General features: G+C 41.3%; 1 protein-coding gene and 1 long non-coding RNA gene across 3 annotated transcripts in view; one reads left to right on the top strand and one right to left on the bottom strand.

Annotated features, from left to right (window-relative positions):
- The window catches only part of LOC145440803 (uncharacterized), a 94,685-nt gene that overhangs the window by 37,172 nt on the left and 41,758 nt on the right, over positions 1-15,755 (top strand). For both annotated transcript variants that reach the window (XM_080318552.1, XM_080318553.1), the window contains exons 29-42: positions 1,698-1,864; positions 3,135-3,475; positions 4,100-4,245; positions 5,336-5,487; positions 6,493-6,644; positions 7,160-7,334; positions 10,210-10,462; positions 11,725-11,914; positions 11,986-12,103; positions 12,378-12,514; positions 12,821-13,062; positions 13,116-13,264; positions 14,107-14,326; positions 15,540-15,707. In XM_080318552.1, the coding sequence (XP_080174678.1) occupies positions 1,698-1,864; positions 3,135-3,475; positions 4,100-4,245; positions 5,336-5,487; positions 6,493-6,644; positions 7,160-7,334; positions 10,210-10,462; positions 11,725-11,914; positions 11,986-12,103; positions 12,378-12,514; positions 12,821-13,062; positions 13,116-13,264; positions 14,107-14,326; positions 15,540-15,707 (2,610 nt within the window). The remainder of the gene's footprint in view (positions 1-1,697; positions 1,865-3,134; positions 3,476-4,099; positions 4,246-5,335; positions 5,488-6,492; positions 6,645-7,159; positions 7,335-10,209; positions 10,463-11,724; positions 11,915-11,985; positions 12,104-12,377; positions 12,515-12,820; positions 13,063-13,115; positions 13,265-14,106; positions 14,327-15,539; positions 15,708-15,755) is intronic.
- LOC145440810 (uncharacterized) overlaps positions 1-15,755 on the bottom strand; it is a 300,641-nt gene that overhangs the window by 244,915 nt on the left and 39,971 nt on the right. The window lies entirely within an intron of this gene.

Raw genomic sequence — 15,755 nt, 5'->3', positions numbered from 1 at the left:
AGTGAACATGTTTAGCGGATATGAAAAAGTCATTGGGTATCTGAGTGATTGGATTCTAGATCGAGTATAAGGCTTTGAGTCTAGTCAAGTATTCTTGTGTGACACATGGTGGACATATCTGAACACAAGCGCATATTTGAACTCTCCATTACGGTATTAAACCATAGCATGAAAGATATGGTAAGTTCAAATATGCACCGTTTGTGGTGCCGCAGCGAATGTCATGCCAGCTCTAAACCAATAGAAGTTAATTTTTTTCGACCATACCCTATTTCATTGCACTTTGTGACAATTCTGCGGGCTGATCGCGACAGGCCAGGTCATTTCCACTAAAACTACAATTTTTGTTGAGAAATTAACTCTTAGCACCATGGGGCGTGTGATTTCAGTACCGGTACTTTCTATCTAACTTGACTTTTCTCTATTGTCTTTATTCGGTGAACTTGTGTTTAGTTTATTGATAATTTCATCATTTCAAAACACTATAAGATAGCGATTACATCAAAAGGTAGGATACAGTCGAAACGACCTGGAGTTCTCTTTAAATCAAGCAGTCGTTTTGGGTGGAATATGTAAATGAGAGATTTGTCCAGTGTCCGCATCTACAGTGAATTGAACTGAAAGTAAGAGCAGATATCAAAAATGTATATCTCAGACTGTTGTTTGCATATGTGCTCATGACATGCGCTCAATAAGTGTCAGTGAAAAATTGGTCTATTCCAAATGGTTCTCAACCGCGGGTCCGTGAAGCAGTTTAACGGGGTCCAGAAAATCTCTATGGGTGTCGTGACAATAAAGTTAGATTAGCAATAAAGTCGATTATCGCGTCCGTCAGGATAATGGCTTCACTAAACAATCACCGAATTTTGTACCCACCATTGCAGAGCGATATCAATATTCTATAACCCGTTTCTTAGCTGTACCTTACTAATTGGACACGTTTTTCATTTCTCGATGATGATAATTCTACCTATTGCAGCGGCAGTATCGTTATCAGCACGCTGCTGTTTCATTCAACAAATTAACTACTGACAGCCCATAACGCGTTTTTGTATTGCAGCAGACTTTATTGGAGACCATCATTGACGATTTTCGATTGAATGCATCTTGTACGATCGTGATTGACCTCATCACATATTCATAAATCAGGCTTTCGTTCGCGGAGAGATATAATATTTTACAGATTTTTCTAAACAGTTTCCAGTATTCTATACCGCCCTCGTTTACCCTCAGCTACCCAAAATTGCGCAATTTGTAACTAGCGGCCACTTTGGGGGCCACTGGTTAGGAACACCAAGTCTTTGGACATATCATGGTCTTTTTGGGGGCCTGGCAATGATGCATAGAACCTGATGGGGTTGGTTTTGCGCTGTCTCTGTCAAATTATTCGTCGGTATGGATGGAATGATTATGTTGTCAGTAAATGCTACAGTGTTTTACTGTCTCGTCCCGCTGTACTCCAAAATTAAATTCGTATCATGTACAAATACAAGGCCATACCTGGTAATGGTAATGACTCAAATTTTATTTAAAAATATTACGGAAAGTGTGAATCATCAGAAATTCCAATTCCAAATCCAAATCCAACTCAAAAAATACCATAAATTGTTATCTGACTCTGAATTCGTACTGATCCAATACTTGTCTAAGCACTGTGACGCCTGCTTCATGCGACTGTACGTTTTTTTTCGTTTCAGCCTATCAATTTCGCCGACTCGCTGTGTCGTTTCCCCGACGACCCCGACCCGGAATTCTTGTCGGAGAAATGCGCGGCCATGAAAATGAATCGGCTGTCGGAGGTGGAATTTTCGACGCGGCAATGCAGGGTGCCGTTGCCGGGATACATATGCGAAGAACCGGCCATGTAGGTTTGATGTTGATACGCTAGAGCTGTGCATGACGATTCTAGGTAGCATATCATTTGGAATTTGTGACACACAGCTACATAGTACTAGCTAGTATTGAAATAATAGATTTCGTTGCTAAATTAACTTTTAGCGGCAAAAAGCGTATAACTTGGGTGCTCAAAAAATTTATCTCTCGTATTCGACTCGGAATATTACAACTAATCAACTATTCTGATTCGGTACTCAAATCATTGTGCCCAGTAGGGTATGGTATGGTATGGAACGGGAGATTTCCCTACTTCATATCCGCCTCCATCGTTCCACACCAAACTTACAATTTTCCACACCAAAGCGACATTCTTCCATACCTTACCTGATATTTTCGCAACTTGCCCGACCTCTCAGATAATATTCTTTTTCTGATGTGTGGTAATTTTCCCGCGTTTATATTCTGATTATTTCGGATGGAATTATCCATTTAAACAGTCCAGACTCACCAATTCCTATCCTAAATTTCTTTGTGTCATATGTCAGCGATGTAGGCTGCCTAATCATCGAAGACAAAAAGTAAAATATATACGGGATTGATTAGTATTGAGAGCAAAAGTTCATGACATGTAGAACAATTGTGTCCATGCACTGCTCTCAGTATATGGAGGTATTGCCGTATCTACAAAATTGCATAAAACAAAGGTATTGTCCCATTAGACTGCGTCTTACAATACAATATTCTGATTGGAATAATTAATAATAATATTCTCCTTCACGTGCGAATTGCACAACTTTGCGCAATTTGAGATATAAACATAGACCTGTGAATGCTCTTCTGAGGTATGCAATCGATTTTACAAATCAAAAGTTGGAGCATTATCATTGTTCTGGCAGAACTTCCAAGGTATGCGAGTACAGAAAAGATTTTCCATACCTTTCTTGGAAATTTACATACCATACCATACTTGCAAATTCCATATTCGATACTGAAATATCCTTCCATACCATACTATACAACCGTATCATACCATACCACACCATGCCCCGGTGTCCAGCCCTAATCAACAGTCGCATCACTACTATGATGTCACTAGTTCCTGACAATTGCCCTTGACGATTTTCAGCTGAGAATATTCGGGTTTATTTCAATAAGGATATATTGAAGTTCTGTACCTATGAGTGTCTCTTCAGATAAGAAATGAATTCCTGCATTTGCACTTGGATTTGAATCTCTAATACAGAACGGGATTACCTGATTTTGAATAGAAAACATTGAATCCATTTTATCTCTGCCAGGTGGGCGTGTGGCGATCCGCCTATCCCGAAAAACGCGAAGCCAGTGACTGAATCACTATCTGCGCCGGACCTGAAATTCGCGTACGGTTCTACGATCAAGGTCAGTTGCGAGGACGGTCATTGGATCAAGTCTCTGCACCGGTACGATTTGACGATTCGTTGCAATCAACATTTGAACTGGGAGTTGGAAGAGCTTTATGAGATTCGTGATGAAAATGAAGAGAAGTACATGAGGTCGGGTGGCGCCGATGCCGGTGATATCTATGGCGCCGTCGAATGTGAAAGGGTTGAGTGCGGGGAACCGCCGCTGTTGTATGGCTTGGAAACGGTGAACGAAACAGGTGTGAATGGAGATACTTCATCATTTTCTATATACTTCTAGCAAATTTTGGTAACAAATGAAAATTTAGGATACAGGATGTCGTAACTGACTATTGCTTAACTACTGTCACTGCATAAGTGGTGATGTTTTTCGCCTCATTCTAGTTGTCCTTGTATTTATGCAAAACTACTTACTTTTGTGATTTGGATTTTGTAACTTAAAAATTAGTTACCAGGGCTGTAATGACTCGAGTTGAGTCGGACTTGAGTCGTAATTTTTCGTTGATTCCACTTTACTAGATTCATTTTCTTAAAACTATTACTTACTAAATTTTTCTTACCATTTAGGCCTACGTTATTAATCTTAAGACCTTCCATATTCTACTGCTGCTAGCAATAGTTTTGAAAATTTGGGTAAGTACCACTTCTACTTATAATTAGGTAGTACTCAAAAAATAAGACGGTGCGTCAACCCACGTTATACCACTCATGTCAGAACTAACCCGAGTAGTTTGGAAAACATAAGTGGTTAGAATTACACCCAACCCAGGACCCTCTCCGGTATCGTAGCTTACCAAATCACAATCCTAATACCATACGTTGAAGTTTGAAAATACAAAATTATGTTTCTGTTCACATTCAAGATCGTACGTACTATGCGGGGGACACTTTACTGTTCCGTTGCGCGCCCGGTACCTGGTTCAATTCAACCTCCTCGGGACACGCGGTAACATGCACGGCGGACGGAACTTGGCAACCTCCACTCGGCAAAGACCAGATATGCACGGTGGTGAGCTGACTCCCGAAATTGATCTTAAAAATCTTGACATCGCTAGGTCTGGGCAAATTCGGCGGTAATTTTCCATGTAAAATACACAAAATTTTATAGATTTTTTCCCTAAAATCGGGAGTGCGCATTATGCATGGGTATAACAATTCTTGAAAAACATCTCTCAAAAGAAAACTTGAAATCACACCTTTCTTCTATTTTGTTGCCAATCATGCATCACATTTAGCCATCATGCCCAGTAATTCGTATTATCGGTGTTGGGCGCTGCCAATTACCGAGAAGTGTGTGTGCACAACGAAATTAGGTCATTTATTGCTCTACATGTGCGTAATCCTCACTGACCTGATTTATCACGTCAACAATAGGCCTGAATAATTGCATCTACAGCAGGCCAGGTGCGCAAGAAATCATCACTGGCCTGAACAGTCACATCTACAACTGGCCTGAACAATTGCATCGACAATAGGCCTGTTGCGCACGATATAATCGTTCGCCCGACCAATCGCATCTGCCATTGACCTGGTGGGCAAGATATTGCCTCTGGCGTGAACTATTGCGTCCCGGGCCTCGCATGCTTTGGCTCCTATCTCTCCATCGTTAGTGACAATGCCGTTAACTGTATAATGATTAGCGATCGTTATGTCATGATAGTTCTACAGTGACATCACAAAACAGAATGACATCGAATCGCCAAGCAGTTTTCAACATGCGTATTCAATTTCCGCTAATACTAAAACATAACCATGGGATGTATTATAAATGGAAAATTACGGTAGTACCTGTGTGATTCGATAATGAATTGAGTATGAATGACGTGAAAAGTTCAACCGTATTCCTTTTCGGCTACCACAAAGAATATAATGCAAGATTGAAGATTATTTGGTATTTTTCGACCATCCTTATGTCGTTGCACATTGTGACAATACTGTTAATTGATCGCGACTTCACAAAAATGTCATTTCCTTGTTTCGTATGCTGCGATACGATCGATCAAGGTTTGCCGCCTCCCACAGTGGCAATAGTATCAAACCTATTACGGTATTATAATATTGTGTCCAGCCCTATACATCGCAACGTTGCGTTTTTCCAGATCGAATGCCCGAAACCAGGCAACATACCTTTCGCGAACATGTCTTACAGCGGCTTGGTGTACGCGTCGGTGGTGAATTACACTTGCGTTGAAGGCTTCTGGATCTCGAAAGATAACAGGACAGTCTCGGCAAACTGCAGCTCATCGGGAAGGTGTGTCTGGCTGATTTTGTTATCAATATCTGATTTGAGTGGATATTTTTTTAAACTGCGCACACGTTTAACCAGAGGTGATCAGTAGCAATTGTTTGCCAATACATTTGACTCAAGCCAAGTGTCGTAATCTTCCCGAGTCTCATCCGCTAGTAATTACAGTATGTAAAAAGCAGAGGTGATCACTAGCAAAGTACTTCGACTGTGTCAAAGTATACAAGTATGTCTTTCCTGCTTGCAATGCTTACCCAAGAGGTTACTACCTCTTTTACATGACAGTTCTTGGTTTTTATTGGCAATACTATGCAGAGAATACTTACCAAGAAAAGATTTTAGATGAGATAAAATATTAGGTTTTATAAATACAGAGAATTTTCGCGCCAGTTATCAAGTGCAGAATGCTTCCGTTCGGATTTGTGACAGAGTTGACATACCTATGCATATGGATGCATATATCTATATATTTATGTTTGATTAAGTTTGGGTTGCTCATGACAATTTTGTTGAAATTTTGGTAAAAGGCGGTACGTCTTCAAAGTATGTCTCGGAGGACAATACATAATTCCGTATTTGGTATGCTCAAGATTCCATCTTTCCAATATCCAAGGTTAAATGGCTCGGGTCTCAGGAAGTGAACTTTTCGCCTGTTTGAAATTTTAAGTAAAACTGTGCTCCATGGGTTCGCGCAAGGATGTCAAACTCCCCAAACGCTTCTTCGCTGTTTAAAAATGAGCTGCACCAAATAAATTTCTGCGATATCTCTCAATCCATATATCTATTAAGACATCTAATTTAAACGATTGAAAATATTTAACTGCGCCCAAGTTCACACACAACTTGAGTCCAGGAAAAATTTGCATTAAATTGGCGCGGAGACGATTTCTTTTCCAAATAAATATCCAGAAAACAAACAAGATAGTTGCAGTACCTTGCATTGAACGGGTACATACCTGCAAATTTAATCTGTCCAAATAACGTTGCATTCATCTGAATGCATGCTTCAAGGTGGGAGCCCGATTACTTGGAAGCCAACGTGACGTGTATGCCATCCTCTTGCGAAAATCCTTCTCCCGAAGAATTGAGCAGCTCAGTGGTCGGAATGGGGAAGGTTACCACTTATTTGAAAGGCGTGGCGCTCACGCTAACATGCAAACGAGGTAATCAGCAATGTATTTGAATGATTGTTGTTAGTTTCATGCTCAATGATGTTATTTGGTGATCATGGCTGTTGAAAGAAGTATTGAATAATTGCACTTGGGTTTGAGTGTTGGAGAACTCTGACTCCAACATTCCTCTAAATCTACTCAGAAAAATATGCGTTTATTTCATTTTAAGCTATTATCATTACCAAGTCAATCAACGTATTTTTTAATTCAAAAGAATTATGCTCATAGAAAAAAATTAAGTTGGTGAGTATCTGCCTACATGAAAACTTGATCAGTTCTGTAACTGTAACGACATTTTTTAGTAACATTTGAGGATATTTGGTTCGATATTAATGTAGTTGGAGTCAGAGTCAAAGTTCAGCAGAATTTCTGTGACTCTGACTCCATCAAGACAAAAATTAACAAAACTCCGACTTCGACTCCACATACCTGGCTACTGGTCGGCGTTAGCAGTGATCGTTGCTTTATAACATATCGTCAAATGCTCAAATGTTACTCGTAAACAGGATATTGGTTCGATAAGGGAGCGCATCAGGCCACGTTCACTTGCGACAAGACCGGGAAATGGAAGCCTTATCACCCGCACGAGAGTCGCTGCAAGCAGATTTATTGCCAGGAACCCGAGGAGGTCGCGGGGGCCACAAAGTTTGGCTCGGATTACGCGTCGGGAAGTCACATCAGGTATATGACAATGTTTTGAGTGTGCGTAAATTCAGTGTTGAAGTTGCTAGGGTATGAAATTTATCTTTTGATCAGATCAGATCAGCAATTGTACTAGAATTGAAGTAGCTATGTAAATGTATGCTCTGCATATGATGCCAAAGTTGAGTAAAAAAATGGCCAACCTGACGCAAAGCAGTCATGAAATCCTGTTTTCCTAACACCGTCTCAGAAAAATTACCTTTTGTTAGTCAATTCGCAAGCGATCAGAGTTGGTGAATAGGCTTCCAGTTTATATGCCTTCTTTTTCGAATCCGTAAATATGGTGGGCAAAAATTCGATTGTGAGCTTTATAAGGAAGCAATGAGTGGGAAAGGTTGTGAACCACTGTTCTACAGTTGAATTATTTGTAAAATGCGCAACTAGAGAACTAGAACTAGAGCTACTCTCAAACCACTACCGTAATTTTTTATGTATAACGTGGAAAATTTTACCAATTTTTTGTCCTAAAATCGGGGGGTGCATATTATGCATGGGTACAACAAGCATTGAAAAAATCTCCCCCGAAATATAACTTGATATCACACCTTTATTCATGTTTGTTTTAATCGCGCATCACATTCAGCCATCGTGTCTAGTAATTCGTATTATCAGTGTCACGGTGGATTTTTGTCCGTATCAATGGTTGGTTACGCTCGAGTCACCTCGCCGCACGCGAGAAGAAATTGGATCACAAATCATTCCCTCCGAAAGCGGTCGTGCCGTAAACAGGGCTTCCACGCCGCTCTGAATCTGACTCTAATTAATGTAATTTCTCATTTAGAGTATATGCCAGCGTATTTTTTAACGGTATGATATAGTCTGGGTTGTTTGATCGACATTCTACAATACACACAAGGGGAAACTTACTGTGTCCGGACTTATTAGCCAGTTAATTATACTCAGTCAGTCATTACTCGCAGCGATTGCTCCAGTCCAACTCGCCGTCGAGTTGTAACAGTTCTGTGAAGGACTGAATGTGTCAATAACAAGGACAATCAGTGTTACGCGCTGCCAATCAGCAAAAAGCGTGTTGCCAATTAGCGAGAGTCATCTGCGCTGCACAACAGCAAGCGATCTCCGGCCGAGTAGGTCATTGATTGCCGCACGCGCTCGCGGCAACCCTTGCTAATTTACCACATCAACGACAGGCCTGAACATTCGCATATAATCGTTGGCCTGAGAAATCGCACCTGCAATAGGCCTTATGCGCAAGATGTCGCTGGCCTGAACTATTGCGTCGCGGGCCTCGTAGGCTTTGGCTGCTGTCTACTATCGTTTAGAGACAATGCAGTTAACTGTATAATGATTAGTGATCGTTATGTCATGATTGTTCAACAGTGACATCGCAAAACAGAATGACATCCAATACTAAAACATAACTATTCATGTATTGCGAATGCAGGGTGCGTACTATACATGTTTTCTCCCAGAATTTACACGCCATTTTATGGGTGCATATTATACATGGGGGCGTACTAGTCGATAGTTTGTAAAGGTCTGCGTGCAATTCATCATTGTTCTAACCATAGGCGCCGAACGCTAATTTTCCTTAGGTATGCGGGTTCGATGACGTCACAAAGGAGTGACGTCATAATGTGACGGAATTGATAATTCGCGTTAATATAGCATCGATTCATTAGGGTAAAATGCATGCGTAAGTGCCTATTATACAATCTCCTCGTGTTAATGAACTTGCGCGTATGATAAGCTTTTCAACGAGTCCGGAAGGGCTGTCAATTGGCGAGTCCCTGATCGCTCGCGAGCAATTAAATACGCCGCTTATCAACGCGTATTACGTAACCTCGGCGACGATTTGCGAAAGGCAAAATGTCTGAGTTGTTATGGAATCTGTTCTATATTGGCACCGATTTCAGGTTGTTCAAACCTTTCTCGTCTTTTACAACTCAAGCCTTGACAAACATCTTCCGATGGTTATGTTAAGTACTATCCGAATCCAATTACGCATGCACCGATGAACGCACAATCGCACATGCCTACTGACATTCGATGTCATTCAGTTTGGTGATGTCACTCTATAATCACATTCGCTAACTTTAATCACAATCGCTAATCAGCCAACACCTAACGGCATCGTCTCCAAGCCATCGAGAGAGAGGAGACAACCCATGCTAGGCCCGAAACGCGATAATTGGCCAGCGACGATATCTTTCATACCAGGCCTGTTGCAGATGCGATTGTGAAGGCAAGCGATTATATCGTGCGCGCCAATGCAGATGCGATAGTGCAGGCTAGGGATGGTATTGTGCGTACCGGGCCTACTGCAGATGTGATTCTTCAAGCCAGTGAAACTAGGCTTGTTGGAGACGCGATAAATCAGGCAAGCGACGATTGTCGAGCGCACGGCAATCAATAACATAATTTCGCGATCATCTCAGCACGAAATTGCGTCGCGTTACATTTTGCACAGACAAATCTTGCTAATTGGCAACACGCTCTGCTAATTGGTCGCGCGCAACGGGTTACCTCGCTCACGTAAGCATCAGCAGGTAATGTCGTTAACGGAAATACATTGCGATTTGATCTAAATATCCCAATCGAGGTTTATGCCGATACATGACAAACCGAATTCTAGGTATGCCGCATACCTAAAAAAACGTCTAGGTATGCCTGACATACCTTGCATACCCAGGTTCGGCGCCTATGGTTCTAACTCTTTCATTTCCAACCATCCAGACTTGTAAAAACTGCTCACTTTCAAAATCCACATCTAGAACTACAACTACTGAGTTTTCAAATTCCGCAACAAGAACTAGAACTACTCAAAAGACTAGTATTTAGTTGACCGTCAAATAACTAGATTGATTGTTTGTACAAGTCCGATTTAACTATTCAGATATTATTGCTCCCGCCGGTACTGGATCAGGAAGCAGTTCCAAATCTACAACTCCCAATGGAAACTTTGCTTGCGATCCGAAGACACCGCCAATTCGAAAATCACGAAATCGACGCACCGAAAAGTGGTCGTCGACGGTTCGTGCGGTCCTGCCGCGTTTGCGTCTCATTTCTGGCAGTGGCACTGGACCTTTCATATCAAGAACATGTACACTAGCCTTTGTCTCACGGCGACGGCATTAACTATCATACAGGTAAGAAAGTACTATGACTTATAAGTGAAGTTGCGCTGTATGGCATTTTGGCATATTACTGGTGTTGGTCAGTAATGAAGTACTTCTACTGGAGTGGTTATGTTTTGTGATTACTTGCACGTCTGCTTAACAGCTTTTTAGGCAAAACCACTTACTTTTAGACCTTGTATTTGGTTGAGTAGAATGTAGTTTTGAGATGTATTTTCGAAATGTTCATTAGTGAAATTGTCCTGACACCCACAAGAAACAGCCCCTGTACCACGATAACTGAATGTGTTTTTAAAAATTCCACCGATTTGTGTTGGTCCCACCCAGGGTGGTAACCAATAGGGCTGGGCAAAATCGAGTACCTGAGTGATTCGATTCTGAATCACGTATTACGCTTCGAGTCGAGTATCCGAGTATCACTCATTATGACGTCATAACATAATTTAATATATCAAAGTTCAAATATGCATATTTTGTGTCACCAAAAAAGAATATAAGGCCTGTTCACCGTCACATTAAAGATACTTTTGGTATTTTTCGACCATACCGATTTCATTGCACTTCTTGACGATGTTGTGGGATGATCATGACTTCGGAAATGTGTCATTTTCAGTAACTTTGTAATATGTCTCGTATATGCTGCGACACGGCCAATCAAGGTTTCAAGGCTTGGAAGATGGTGGCAGTGGAAAATAGCATCAAAACTTTAATTATCTTTGGTAAATTAACTTTCAGTTGCGAGGAGCGTATAATTTTAGTACTCGAAAAAATCGTCTGTTACTACTCGACTCGAATCATTTAAATTAATACTCGATTCAGATTCGAGTACTCGAATCATTGTGCCTAGCCCTAGTAACCAAGTCACAAGGTTCTCACTTTTATAGTCTTAACTCGATCCAAGTCGAGTCATTTTCCAATCACCACCGAGTCAAGTCCGACAACTTCCGTCAAGTTTGACAACTCTCAGAAAGCGCTTAAATTGGATATGGAAATTATTTGACTTGCCTATTATTACATAAATCCATGAATATTCCTTGTGGGTATGTCGATTGCGTTTCTTTTTACGGCTACTTTCTTGTCCTTGTAAGGTTTATCGCCTGGTCTAAATGACCATTGTAGTCACAAACACCATGAATACTTCAAACAACGGTATCAATTCAAGTTGTAACTCAAGTAGACGTAGAAGTAATGTCGCTAGTGTTTTTCAGGGGCTAATTTGCCCTGTTCGCAAGACAACCTCACTCGTAAAGCCAACAGACGTATCTGTATCGTAGGAAGACAGTGTACCTGTCAGGTTGGAGATTTGCGATCGCAACAACGTCATGCAGATGTGGACCTGCGAATCAGTGCGTACCGGATGGGCCCTGCGACTGTGGTCCACTTACGACGGCGGGTATCTCGCGGCGCATTCGAGGACGCGCAATTTTTGGAGCGAAAAAAACGACTTGGAAATTGTCTTGACGGGTAAGCGGCCGGCGATCGTTTTGTCTAGGTGCTGGAATCGCGAAATTTCAAGCGATACATTTTGTGTGAAGGGAAACTGGATTATACCGCGAACGTCGTTAGTTGGAATACGTATCACTACAAGGACGAAGACTTGAGCGTTTGTATCATGAAAGAGGGCCGCTTCTATGAGAAAGTGGAATGTAACAAGTACGATAAATCGTGTCCTACATCCGCTTCTTCCTGTAGTGGTCGCGATTTTAGATCACTTCTAGTTATCAGTATCTAGTTTTTAGGCAAAATTAAGTTCAGAATAATTACTTTTATAGTTATTTGGACATGATTTTTGTTCTACTTCTTTCTGATTCGGAATTCTAGTGTTTGCAAATTCAGGTTCTGCTCACGTTCAAGTTAGATCTAATTTTGATTCAAATCTGATTATACGCTTGGTGGTGCCCGTTTAAAATATACAATTTAATTTCAGTTACGGCCTCTGGCAGCCGGACCCGTTCCATATCGAATGTACCGTGGTCCGATGCGACTTTCCCCCGGATGCGCCCAACGCTCATATCAGCTCGAATTATTCGGCCAACGTTAACTCGTACGCCGAAAAGGACGCGCGTCAGTTATCCGTTTTATTATCTTCTCAAATTGTATTTTAATGGTTTTGTTTGGGGTTCCACGAAGGGTTGCGGGTAAGCATAAGTGTTTCCTAGGTTAGTCAAAATTGAGAATCGCTGTATTAATTGTTTGTTTTGTTATTAACATGTCACACAGACAAAATATTTCCTACATTTCAAATTTGGTTCACTTTACCATATTACTGTTACTGAGAGTCGGCTGAAAAGCTTTTATTGGATAAATTGTTAATAGACCTCTTTCGTGCAATTCTGTAGTTCTGTACCCCAAAGGCTTGTGTACTCGCAGATCTTCGCTGGCGACACGTTTTGATTGCCCTGAATCAGTTTGACGTCGGTACCACAGTCGTGTACATTTGCGACACTGGGTTTTGGATATCGGAAAACGTGTACACGTACACTTTAACGTGCCTTGACAACGGCCTGTGGTCACCCGATCCAGACGAAGTCAAATGCGTCCCGGCATTCTGTCCTGTCCCAGACCTCGGACCGTGGATGAGAGTGATTGTCCAAAAAAATTCGTCTGCTCCGGTATGAGGATTATTTTTGAGGAAATTTTTTGATTTTATCCATGTTTTGTTCAGGCCGAATTGGATTTTCTGTCAGTCTTCCCGAAACGTGGCTGGAAGGAGTTTCGGTATCCTTTGGACACGATTTATGAAGCTAAGTATGCAGAGGTAGCGACACTCATGTGCGATGATGGGTATTGGTTGACATCCAGCACCGCTTCTGGGTGAGTATTTAGTTCGGTTTGTCGCAGTTTACCTGCTCGGGAACGCAAATTCACAAAACAAGCTGAAATACGTGAAAATTTTACTACCGTGCGAGACTCAAGACCCTTCCGAAACATGATTAATGATCCCTATGTTCAATTTAGTTTTGCTGTGTTACATTCTGGACTATAAGAAAAGCTGCAGCACGTGCTATGCTATTAAGTTGTAGCATGTTCTGCTCTAAAACCTGTCAAGATATAAAAGCTATTTACTAACACATGCATAATTTCAAAACAAAGGTACAGATAATTTTCAACGACACACAGATAGTTTAGTTTGATCAGGATCTGCCTTTTCAGGACTAATTACCACCTAGCCTAAAACTCAAAATGTCTGAATGTATTTGCAATATCAGGGTTATGTTGTTAAATACAGAACGGATCATTACCAAACTGATCGGAAAGAAGCAGGCATACCCGTCACAGTGATACCATAAATACCAGCATGTTTGCTTTTGTTTACTTAGGTAGATTTATAGGGGACCGTGAAGAATTCGAAGAAAAAAAATCAGCCTTCAAGTTCACCGGACCACGGCCTGATATATTGATCTCTGTTTCCGACACATGCCACCTCTTTTTGATGCCTGTCCTTTTATATTTTCTTCTTTTACTTTCCATTTAGTGTGCATGCCACCTTTTTACAGCGCCTGACACCTTTCTATCTTTTCATTGTATCGCAGTCTTGTGGTGCATTGAAATGACGAAATTGTTAATAATAGATTGAAAATGAAAATGTTTTAAAAAAGTTTGAGATCCACTGGCTTAGATCAACCAAACATCGCCAAGCATTATCTCTGTTTCAGTGCCAGACGCACAGACCCGTCTATCAGCGCGCATTGTCTGGAAGACGGCCGTTGGAGCAAGCCCTTGTTGATATCGAGCGACACGAGATGCGAGCTTTTGACTTGTCGCGATCCGGGACTTATGGAGAACGCGGAACGCGTGTCGTTCACTGGAGACGGTGGCACGAACCCCTCCCGCGAATTTGTGTATCAGTCTGTCGTGCAGTATAAATGTAACACGGTAAGGACGCCTGGTGCTATTTGTCCTTTGTACCCTTCACTTCCGAACGCCTCTTCAGTTCTGAGTCGGGCAACTAGAATTTTAATCATAGCTACACAGCAGGGTTGTAACCTAGTCACAAGGCTCCGAGTCACGAGTCACGAGTCAATCTCACTTTTATAGTTTTGACTCGAGTCATTTTCAATTCACCACCGAGTCAAGTCAGATTCCAAGTCAGCTGGCTGAGGGACAAAGTCATTGTGTTGACTGCTCAGTTTCCAGATAATGTCTTGTTACACCTACTTTTTATAACTCTGTTTGGTGACATCAAATGGTTCTCATTTGAAATATACTAATTTTCCTCACTTTTAGCTGTTTTTGGCCGCATGTTCAAGTACCAGTACCAATGGACAAAATCCCAATAGTGTGGTTACTAATACTATTCTTCGATATTACAATGAATTGTCGGTATTGGCCGTCTGAGTCTCGAGTCATACGCAATGACTCGAGTTCAAGTCGAGTCATTTCCGTATTTCAAGAAATTGACTCGAGTCAAGTCGAGTCACTAGAAAATCGTGACTCCAGTCAAGTTATGACTCCAGTCATTACAACCCTGCTACACAGTTCTTTGCAAATTTTTATTTAAAATTGCCGTATGATCTCATTATTCATCCATTGATATTCATAACTGAGGTGGTTCGAGTAAGGGGGTGTTCAACGTGTGGCCTGGGAAATAGGTTTCTAATTCAACTTAATTCGATGCGTTTGGTCAAGAGGCCTAACAGAAGCCAGCCAGAGATCCAGTTCCAGCACATATCGTGTCTGTGGAATCAATATAGCTTTTGTCGACATTACACATTTGGAGAATATTGACTTTTTGTAAAGTTTTCATTTTCTTGCTGCCATATCTCGGCGATTATTAACTTTGAAAAAATATGATAATCATAAACGCGGCCAAGCTATGCATGAAAAAAATGAAAATTCCACAAAGACTAGATATTCTAAAAATTTGAAAAACGAACACTTTTGTTTTCACTTTGACGATATACAAAAAAAATTGTGTGAGTAGCTTGATATGAAGATGTGTGCTATTACTGACTACGTCCGATGTGTAACCTGCCGAAATCATTTCTACTATCAAAATTATCATGCATTCACTGCACTCAAATGCCGAACAGATTCCGTAAATTGTATTCTAACGATAGAAATTGACCACCGGTCCTTGATTTTTCAGGGGTTTTGGATCTCCATCGCTAAGCGATACCTGCAGATAACCTGCGGTCGCGACGCCACGTGGGTGCCTGACCCTTCTCTCTTTTCGTGCGTCCCTATCTCTTGCGGAGAGCCTGGCTCTATTGCCAACGGCGTTAAGGTCGGGTCCGACTATGCACTGAACGATGAGGTAATGTTTGCAAAAGCATGGTAATTTTTATTTTGAGACCAGTACTCA

Source organism: Botryllus schlosseri, chromosome 6 (genome assembly GCF_051294905.1).
Source record: "Botryllus schlosseri isolate E-star chromosome 6, Bs_hap1, whole genome shotgun sequence".
In the NCBI taxonomy this organism is placed as follows: Eukaryota; Metazoa; Chordata; class Ascidiacea; order Stolidobranchia; family Styelidae; genus Botryllus; species Botryllus schlosseri.
Note: the sequence above shows the minus strand (reverse complement) of the source record. Positions and strands in the feature narration are given on the sequence as shown.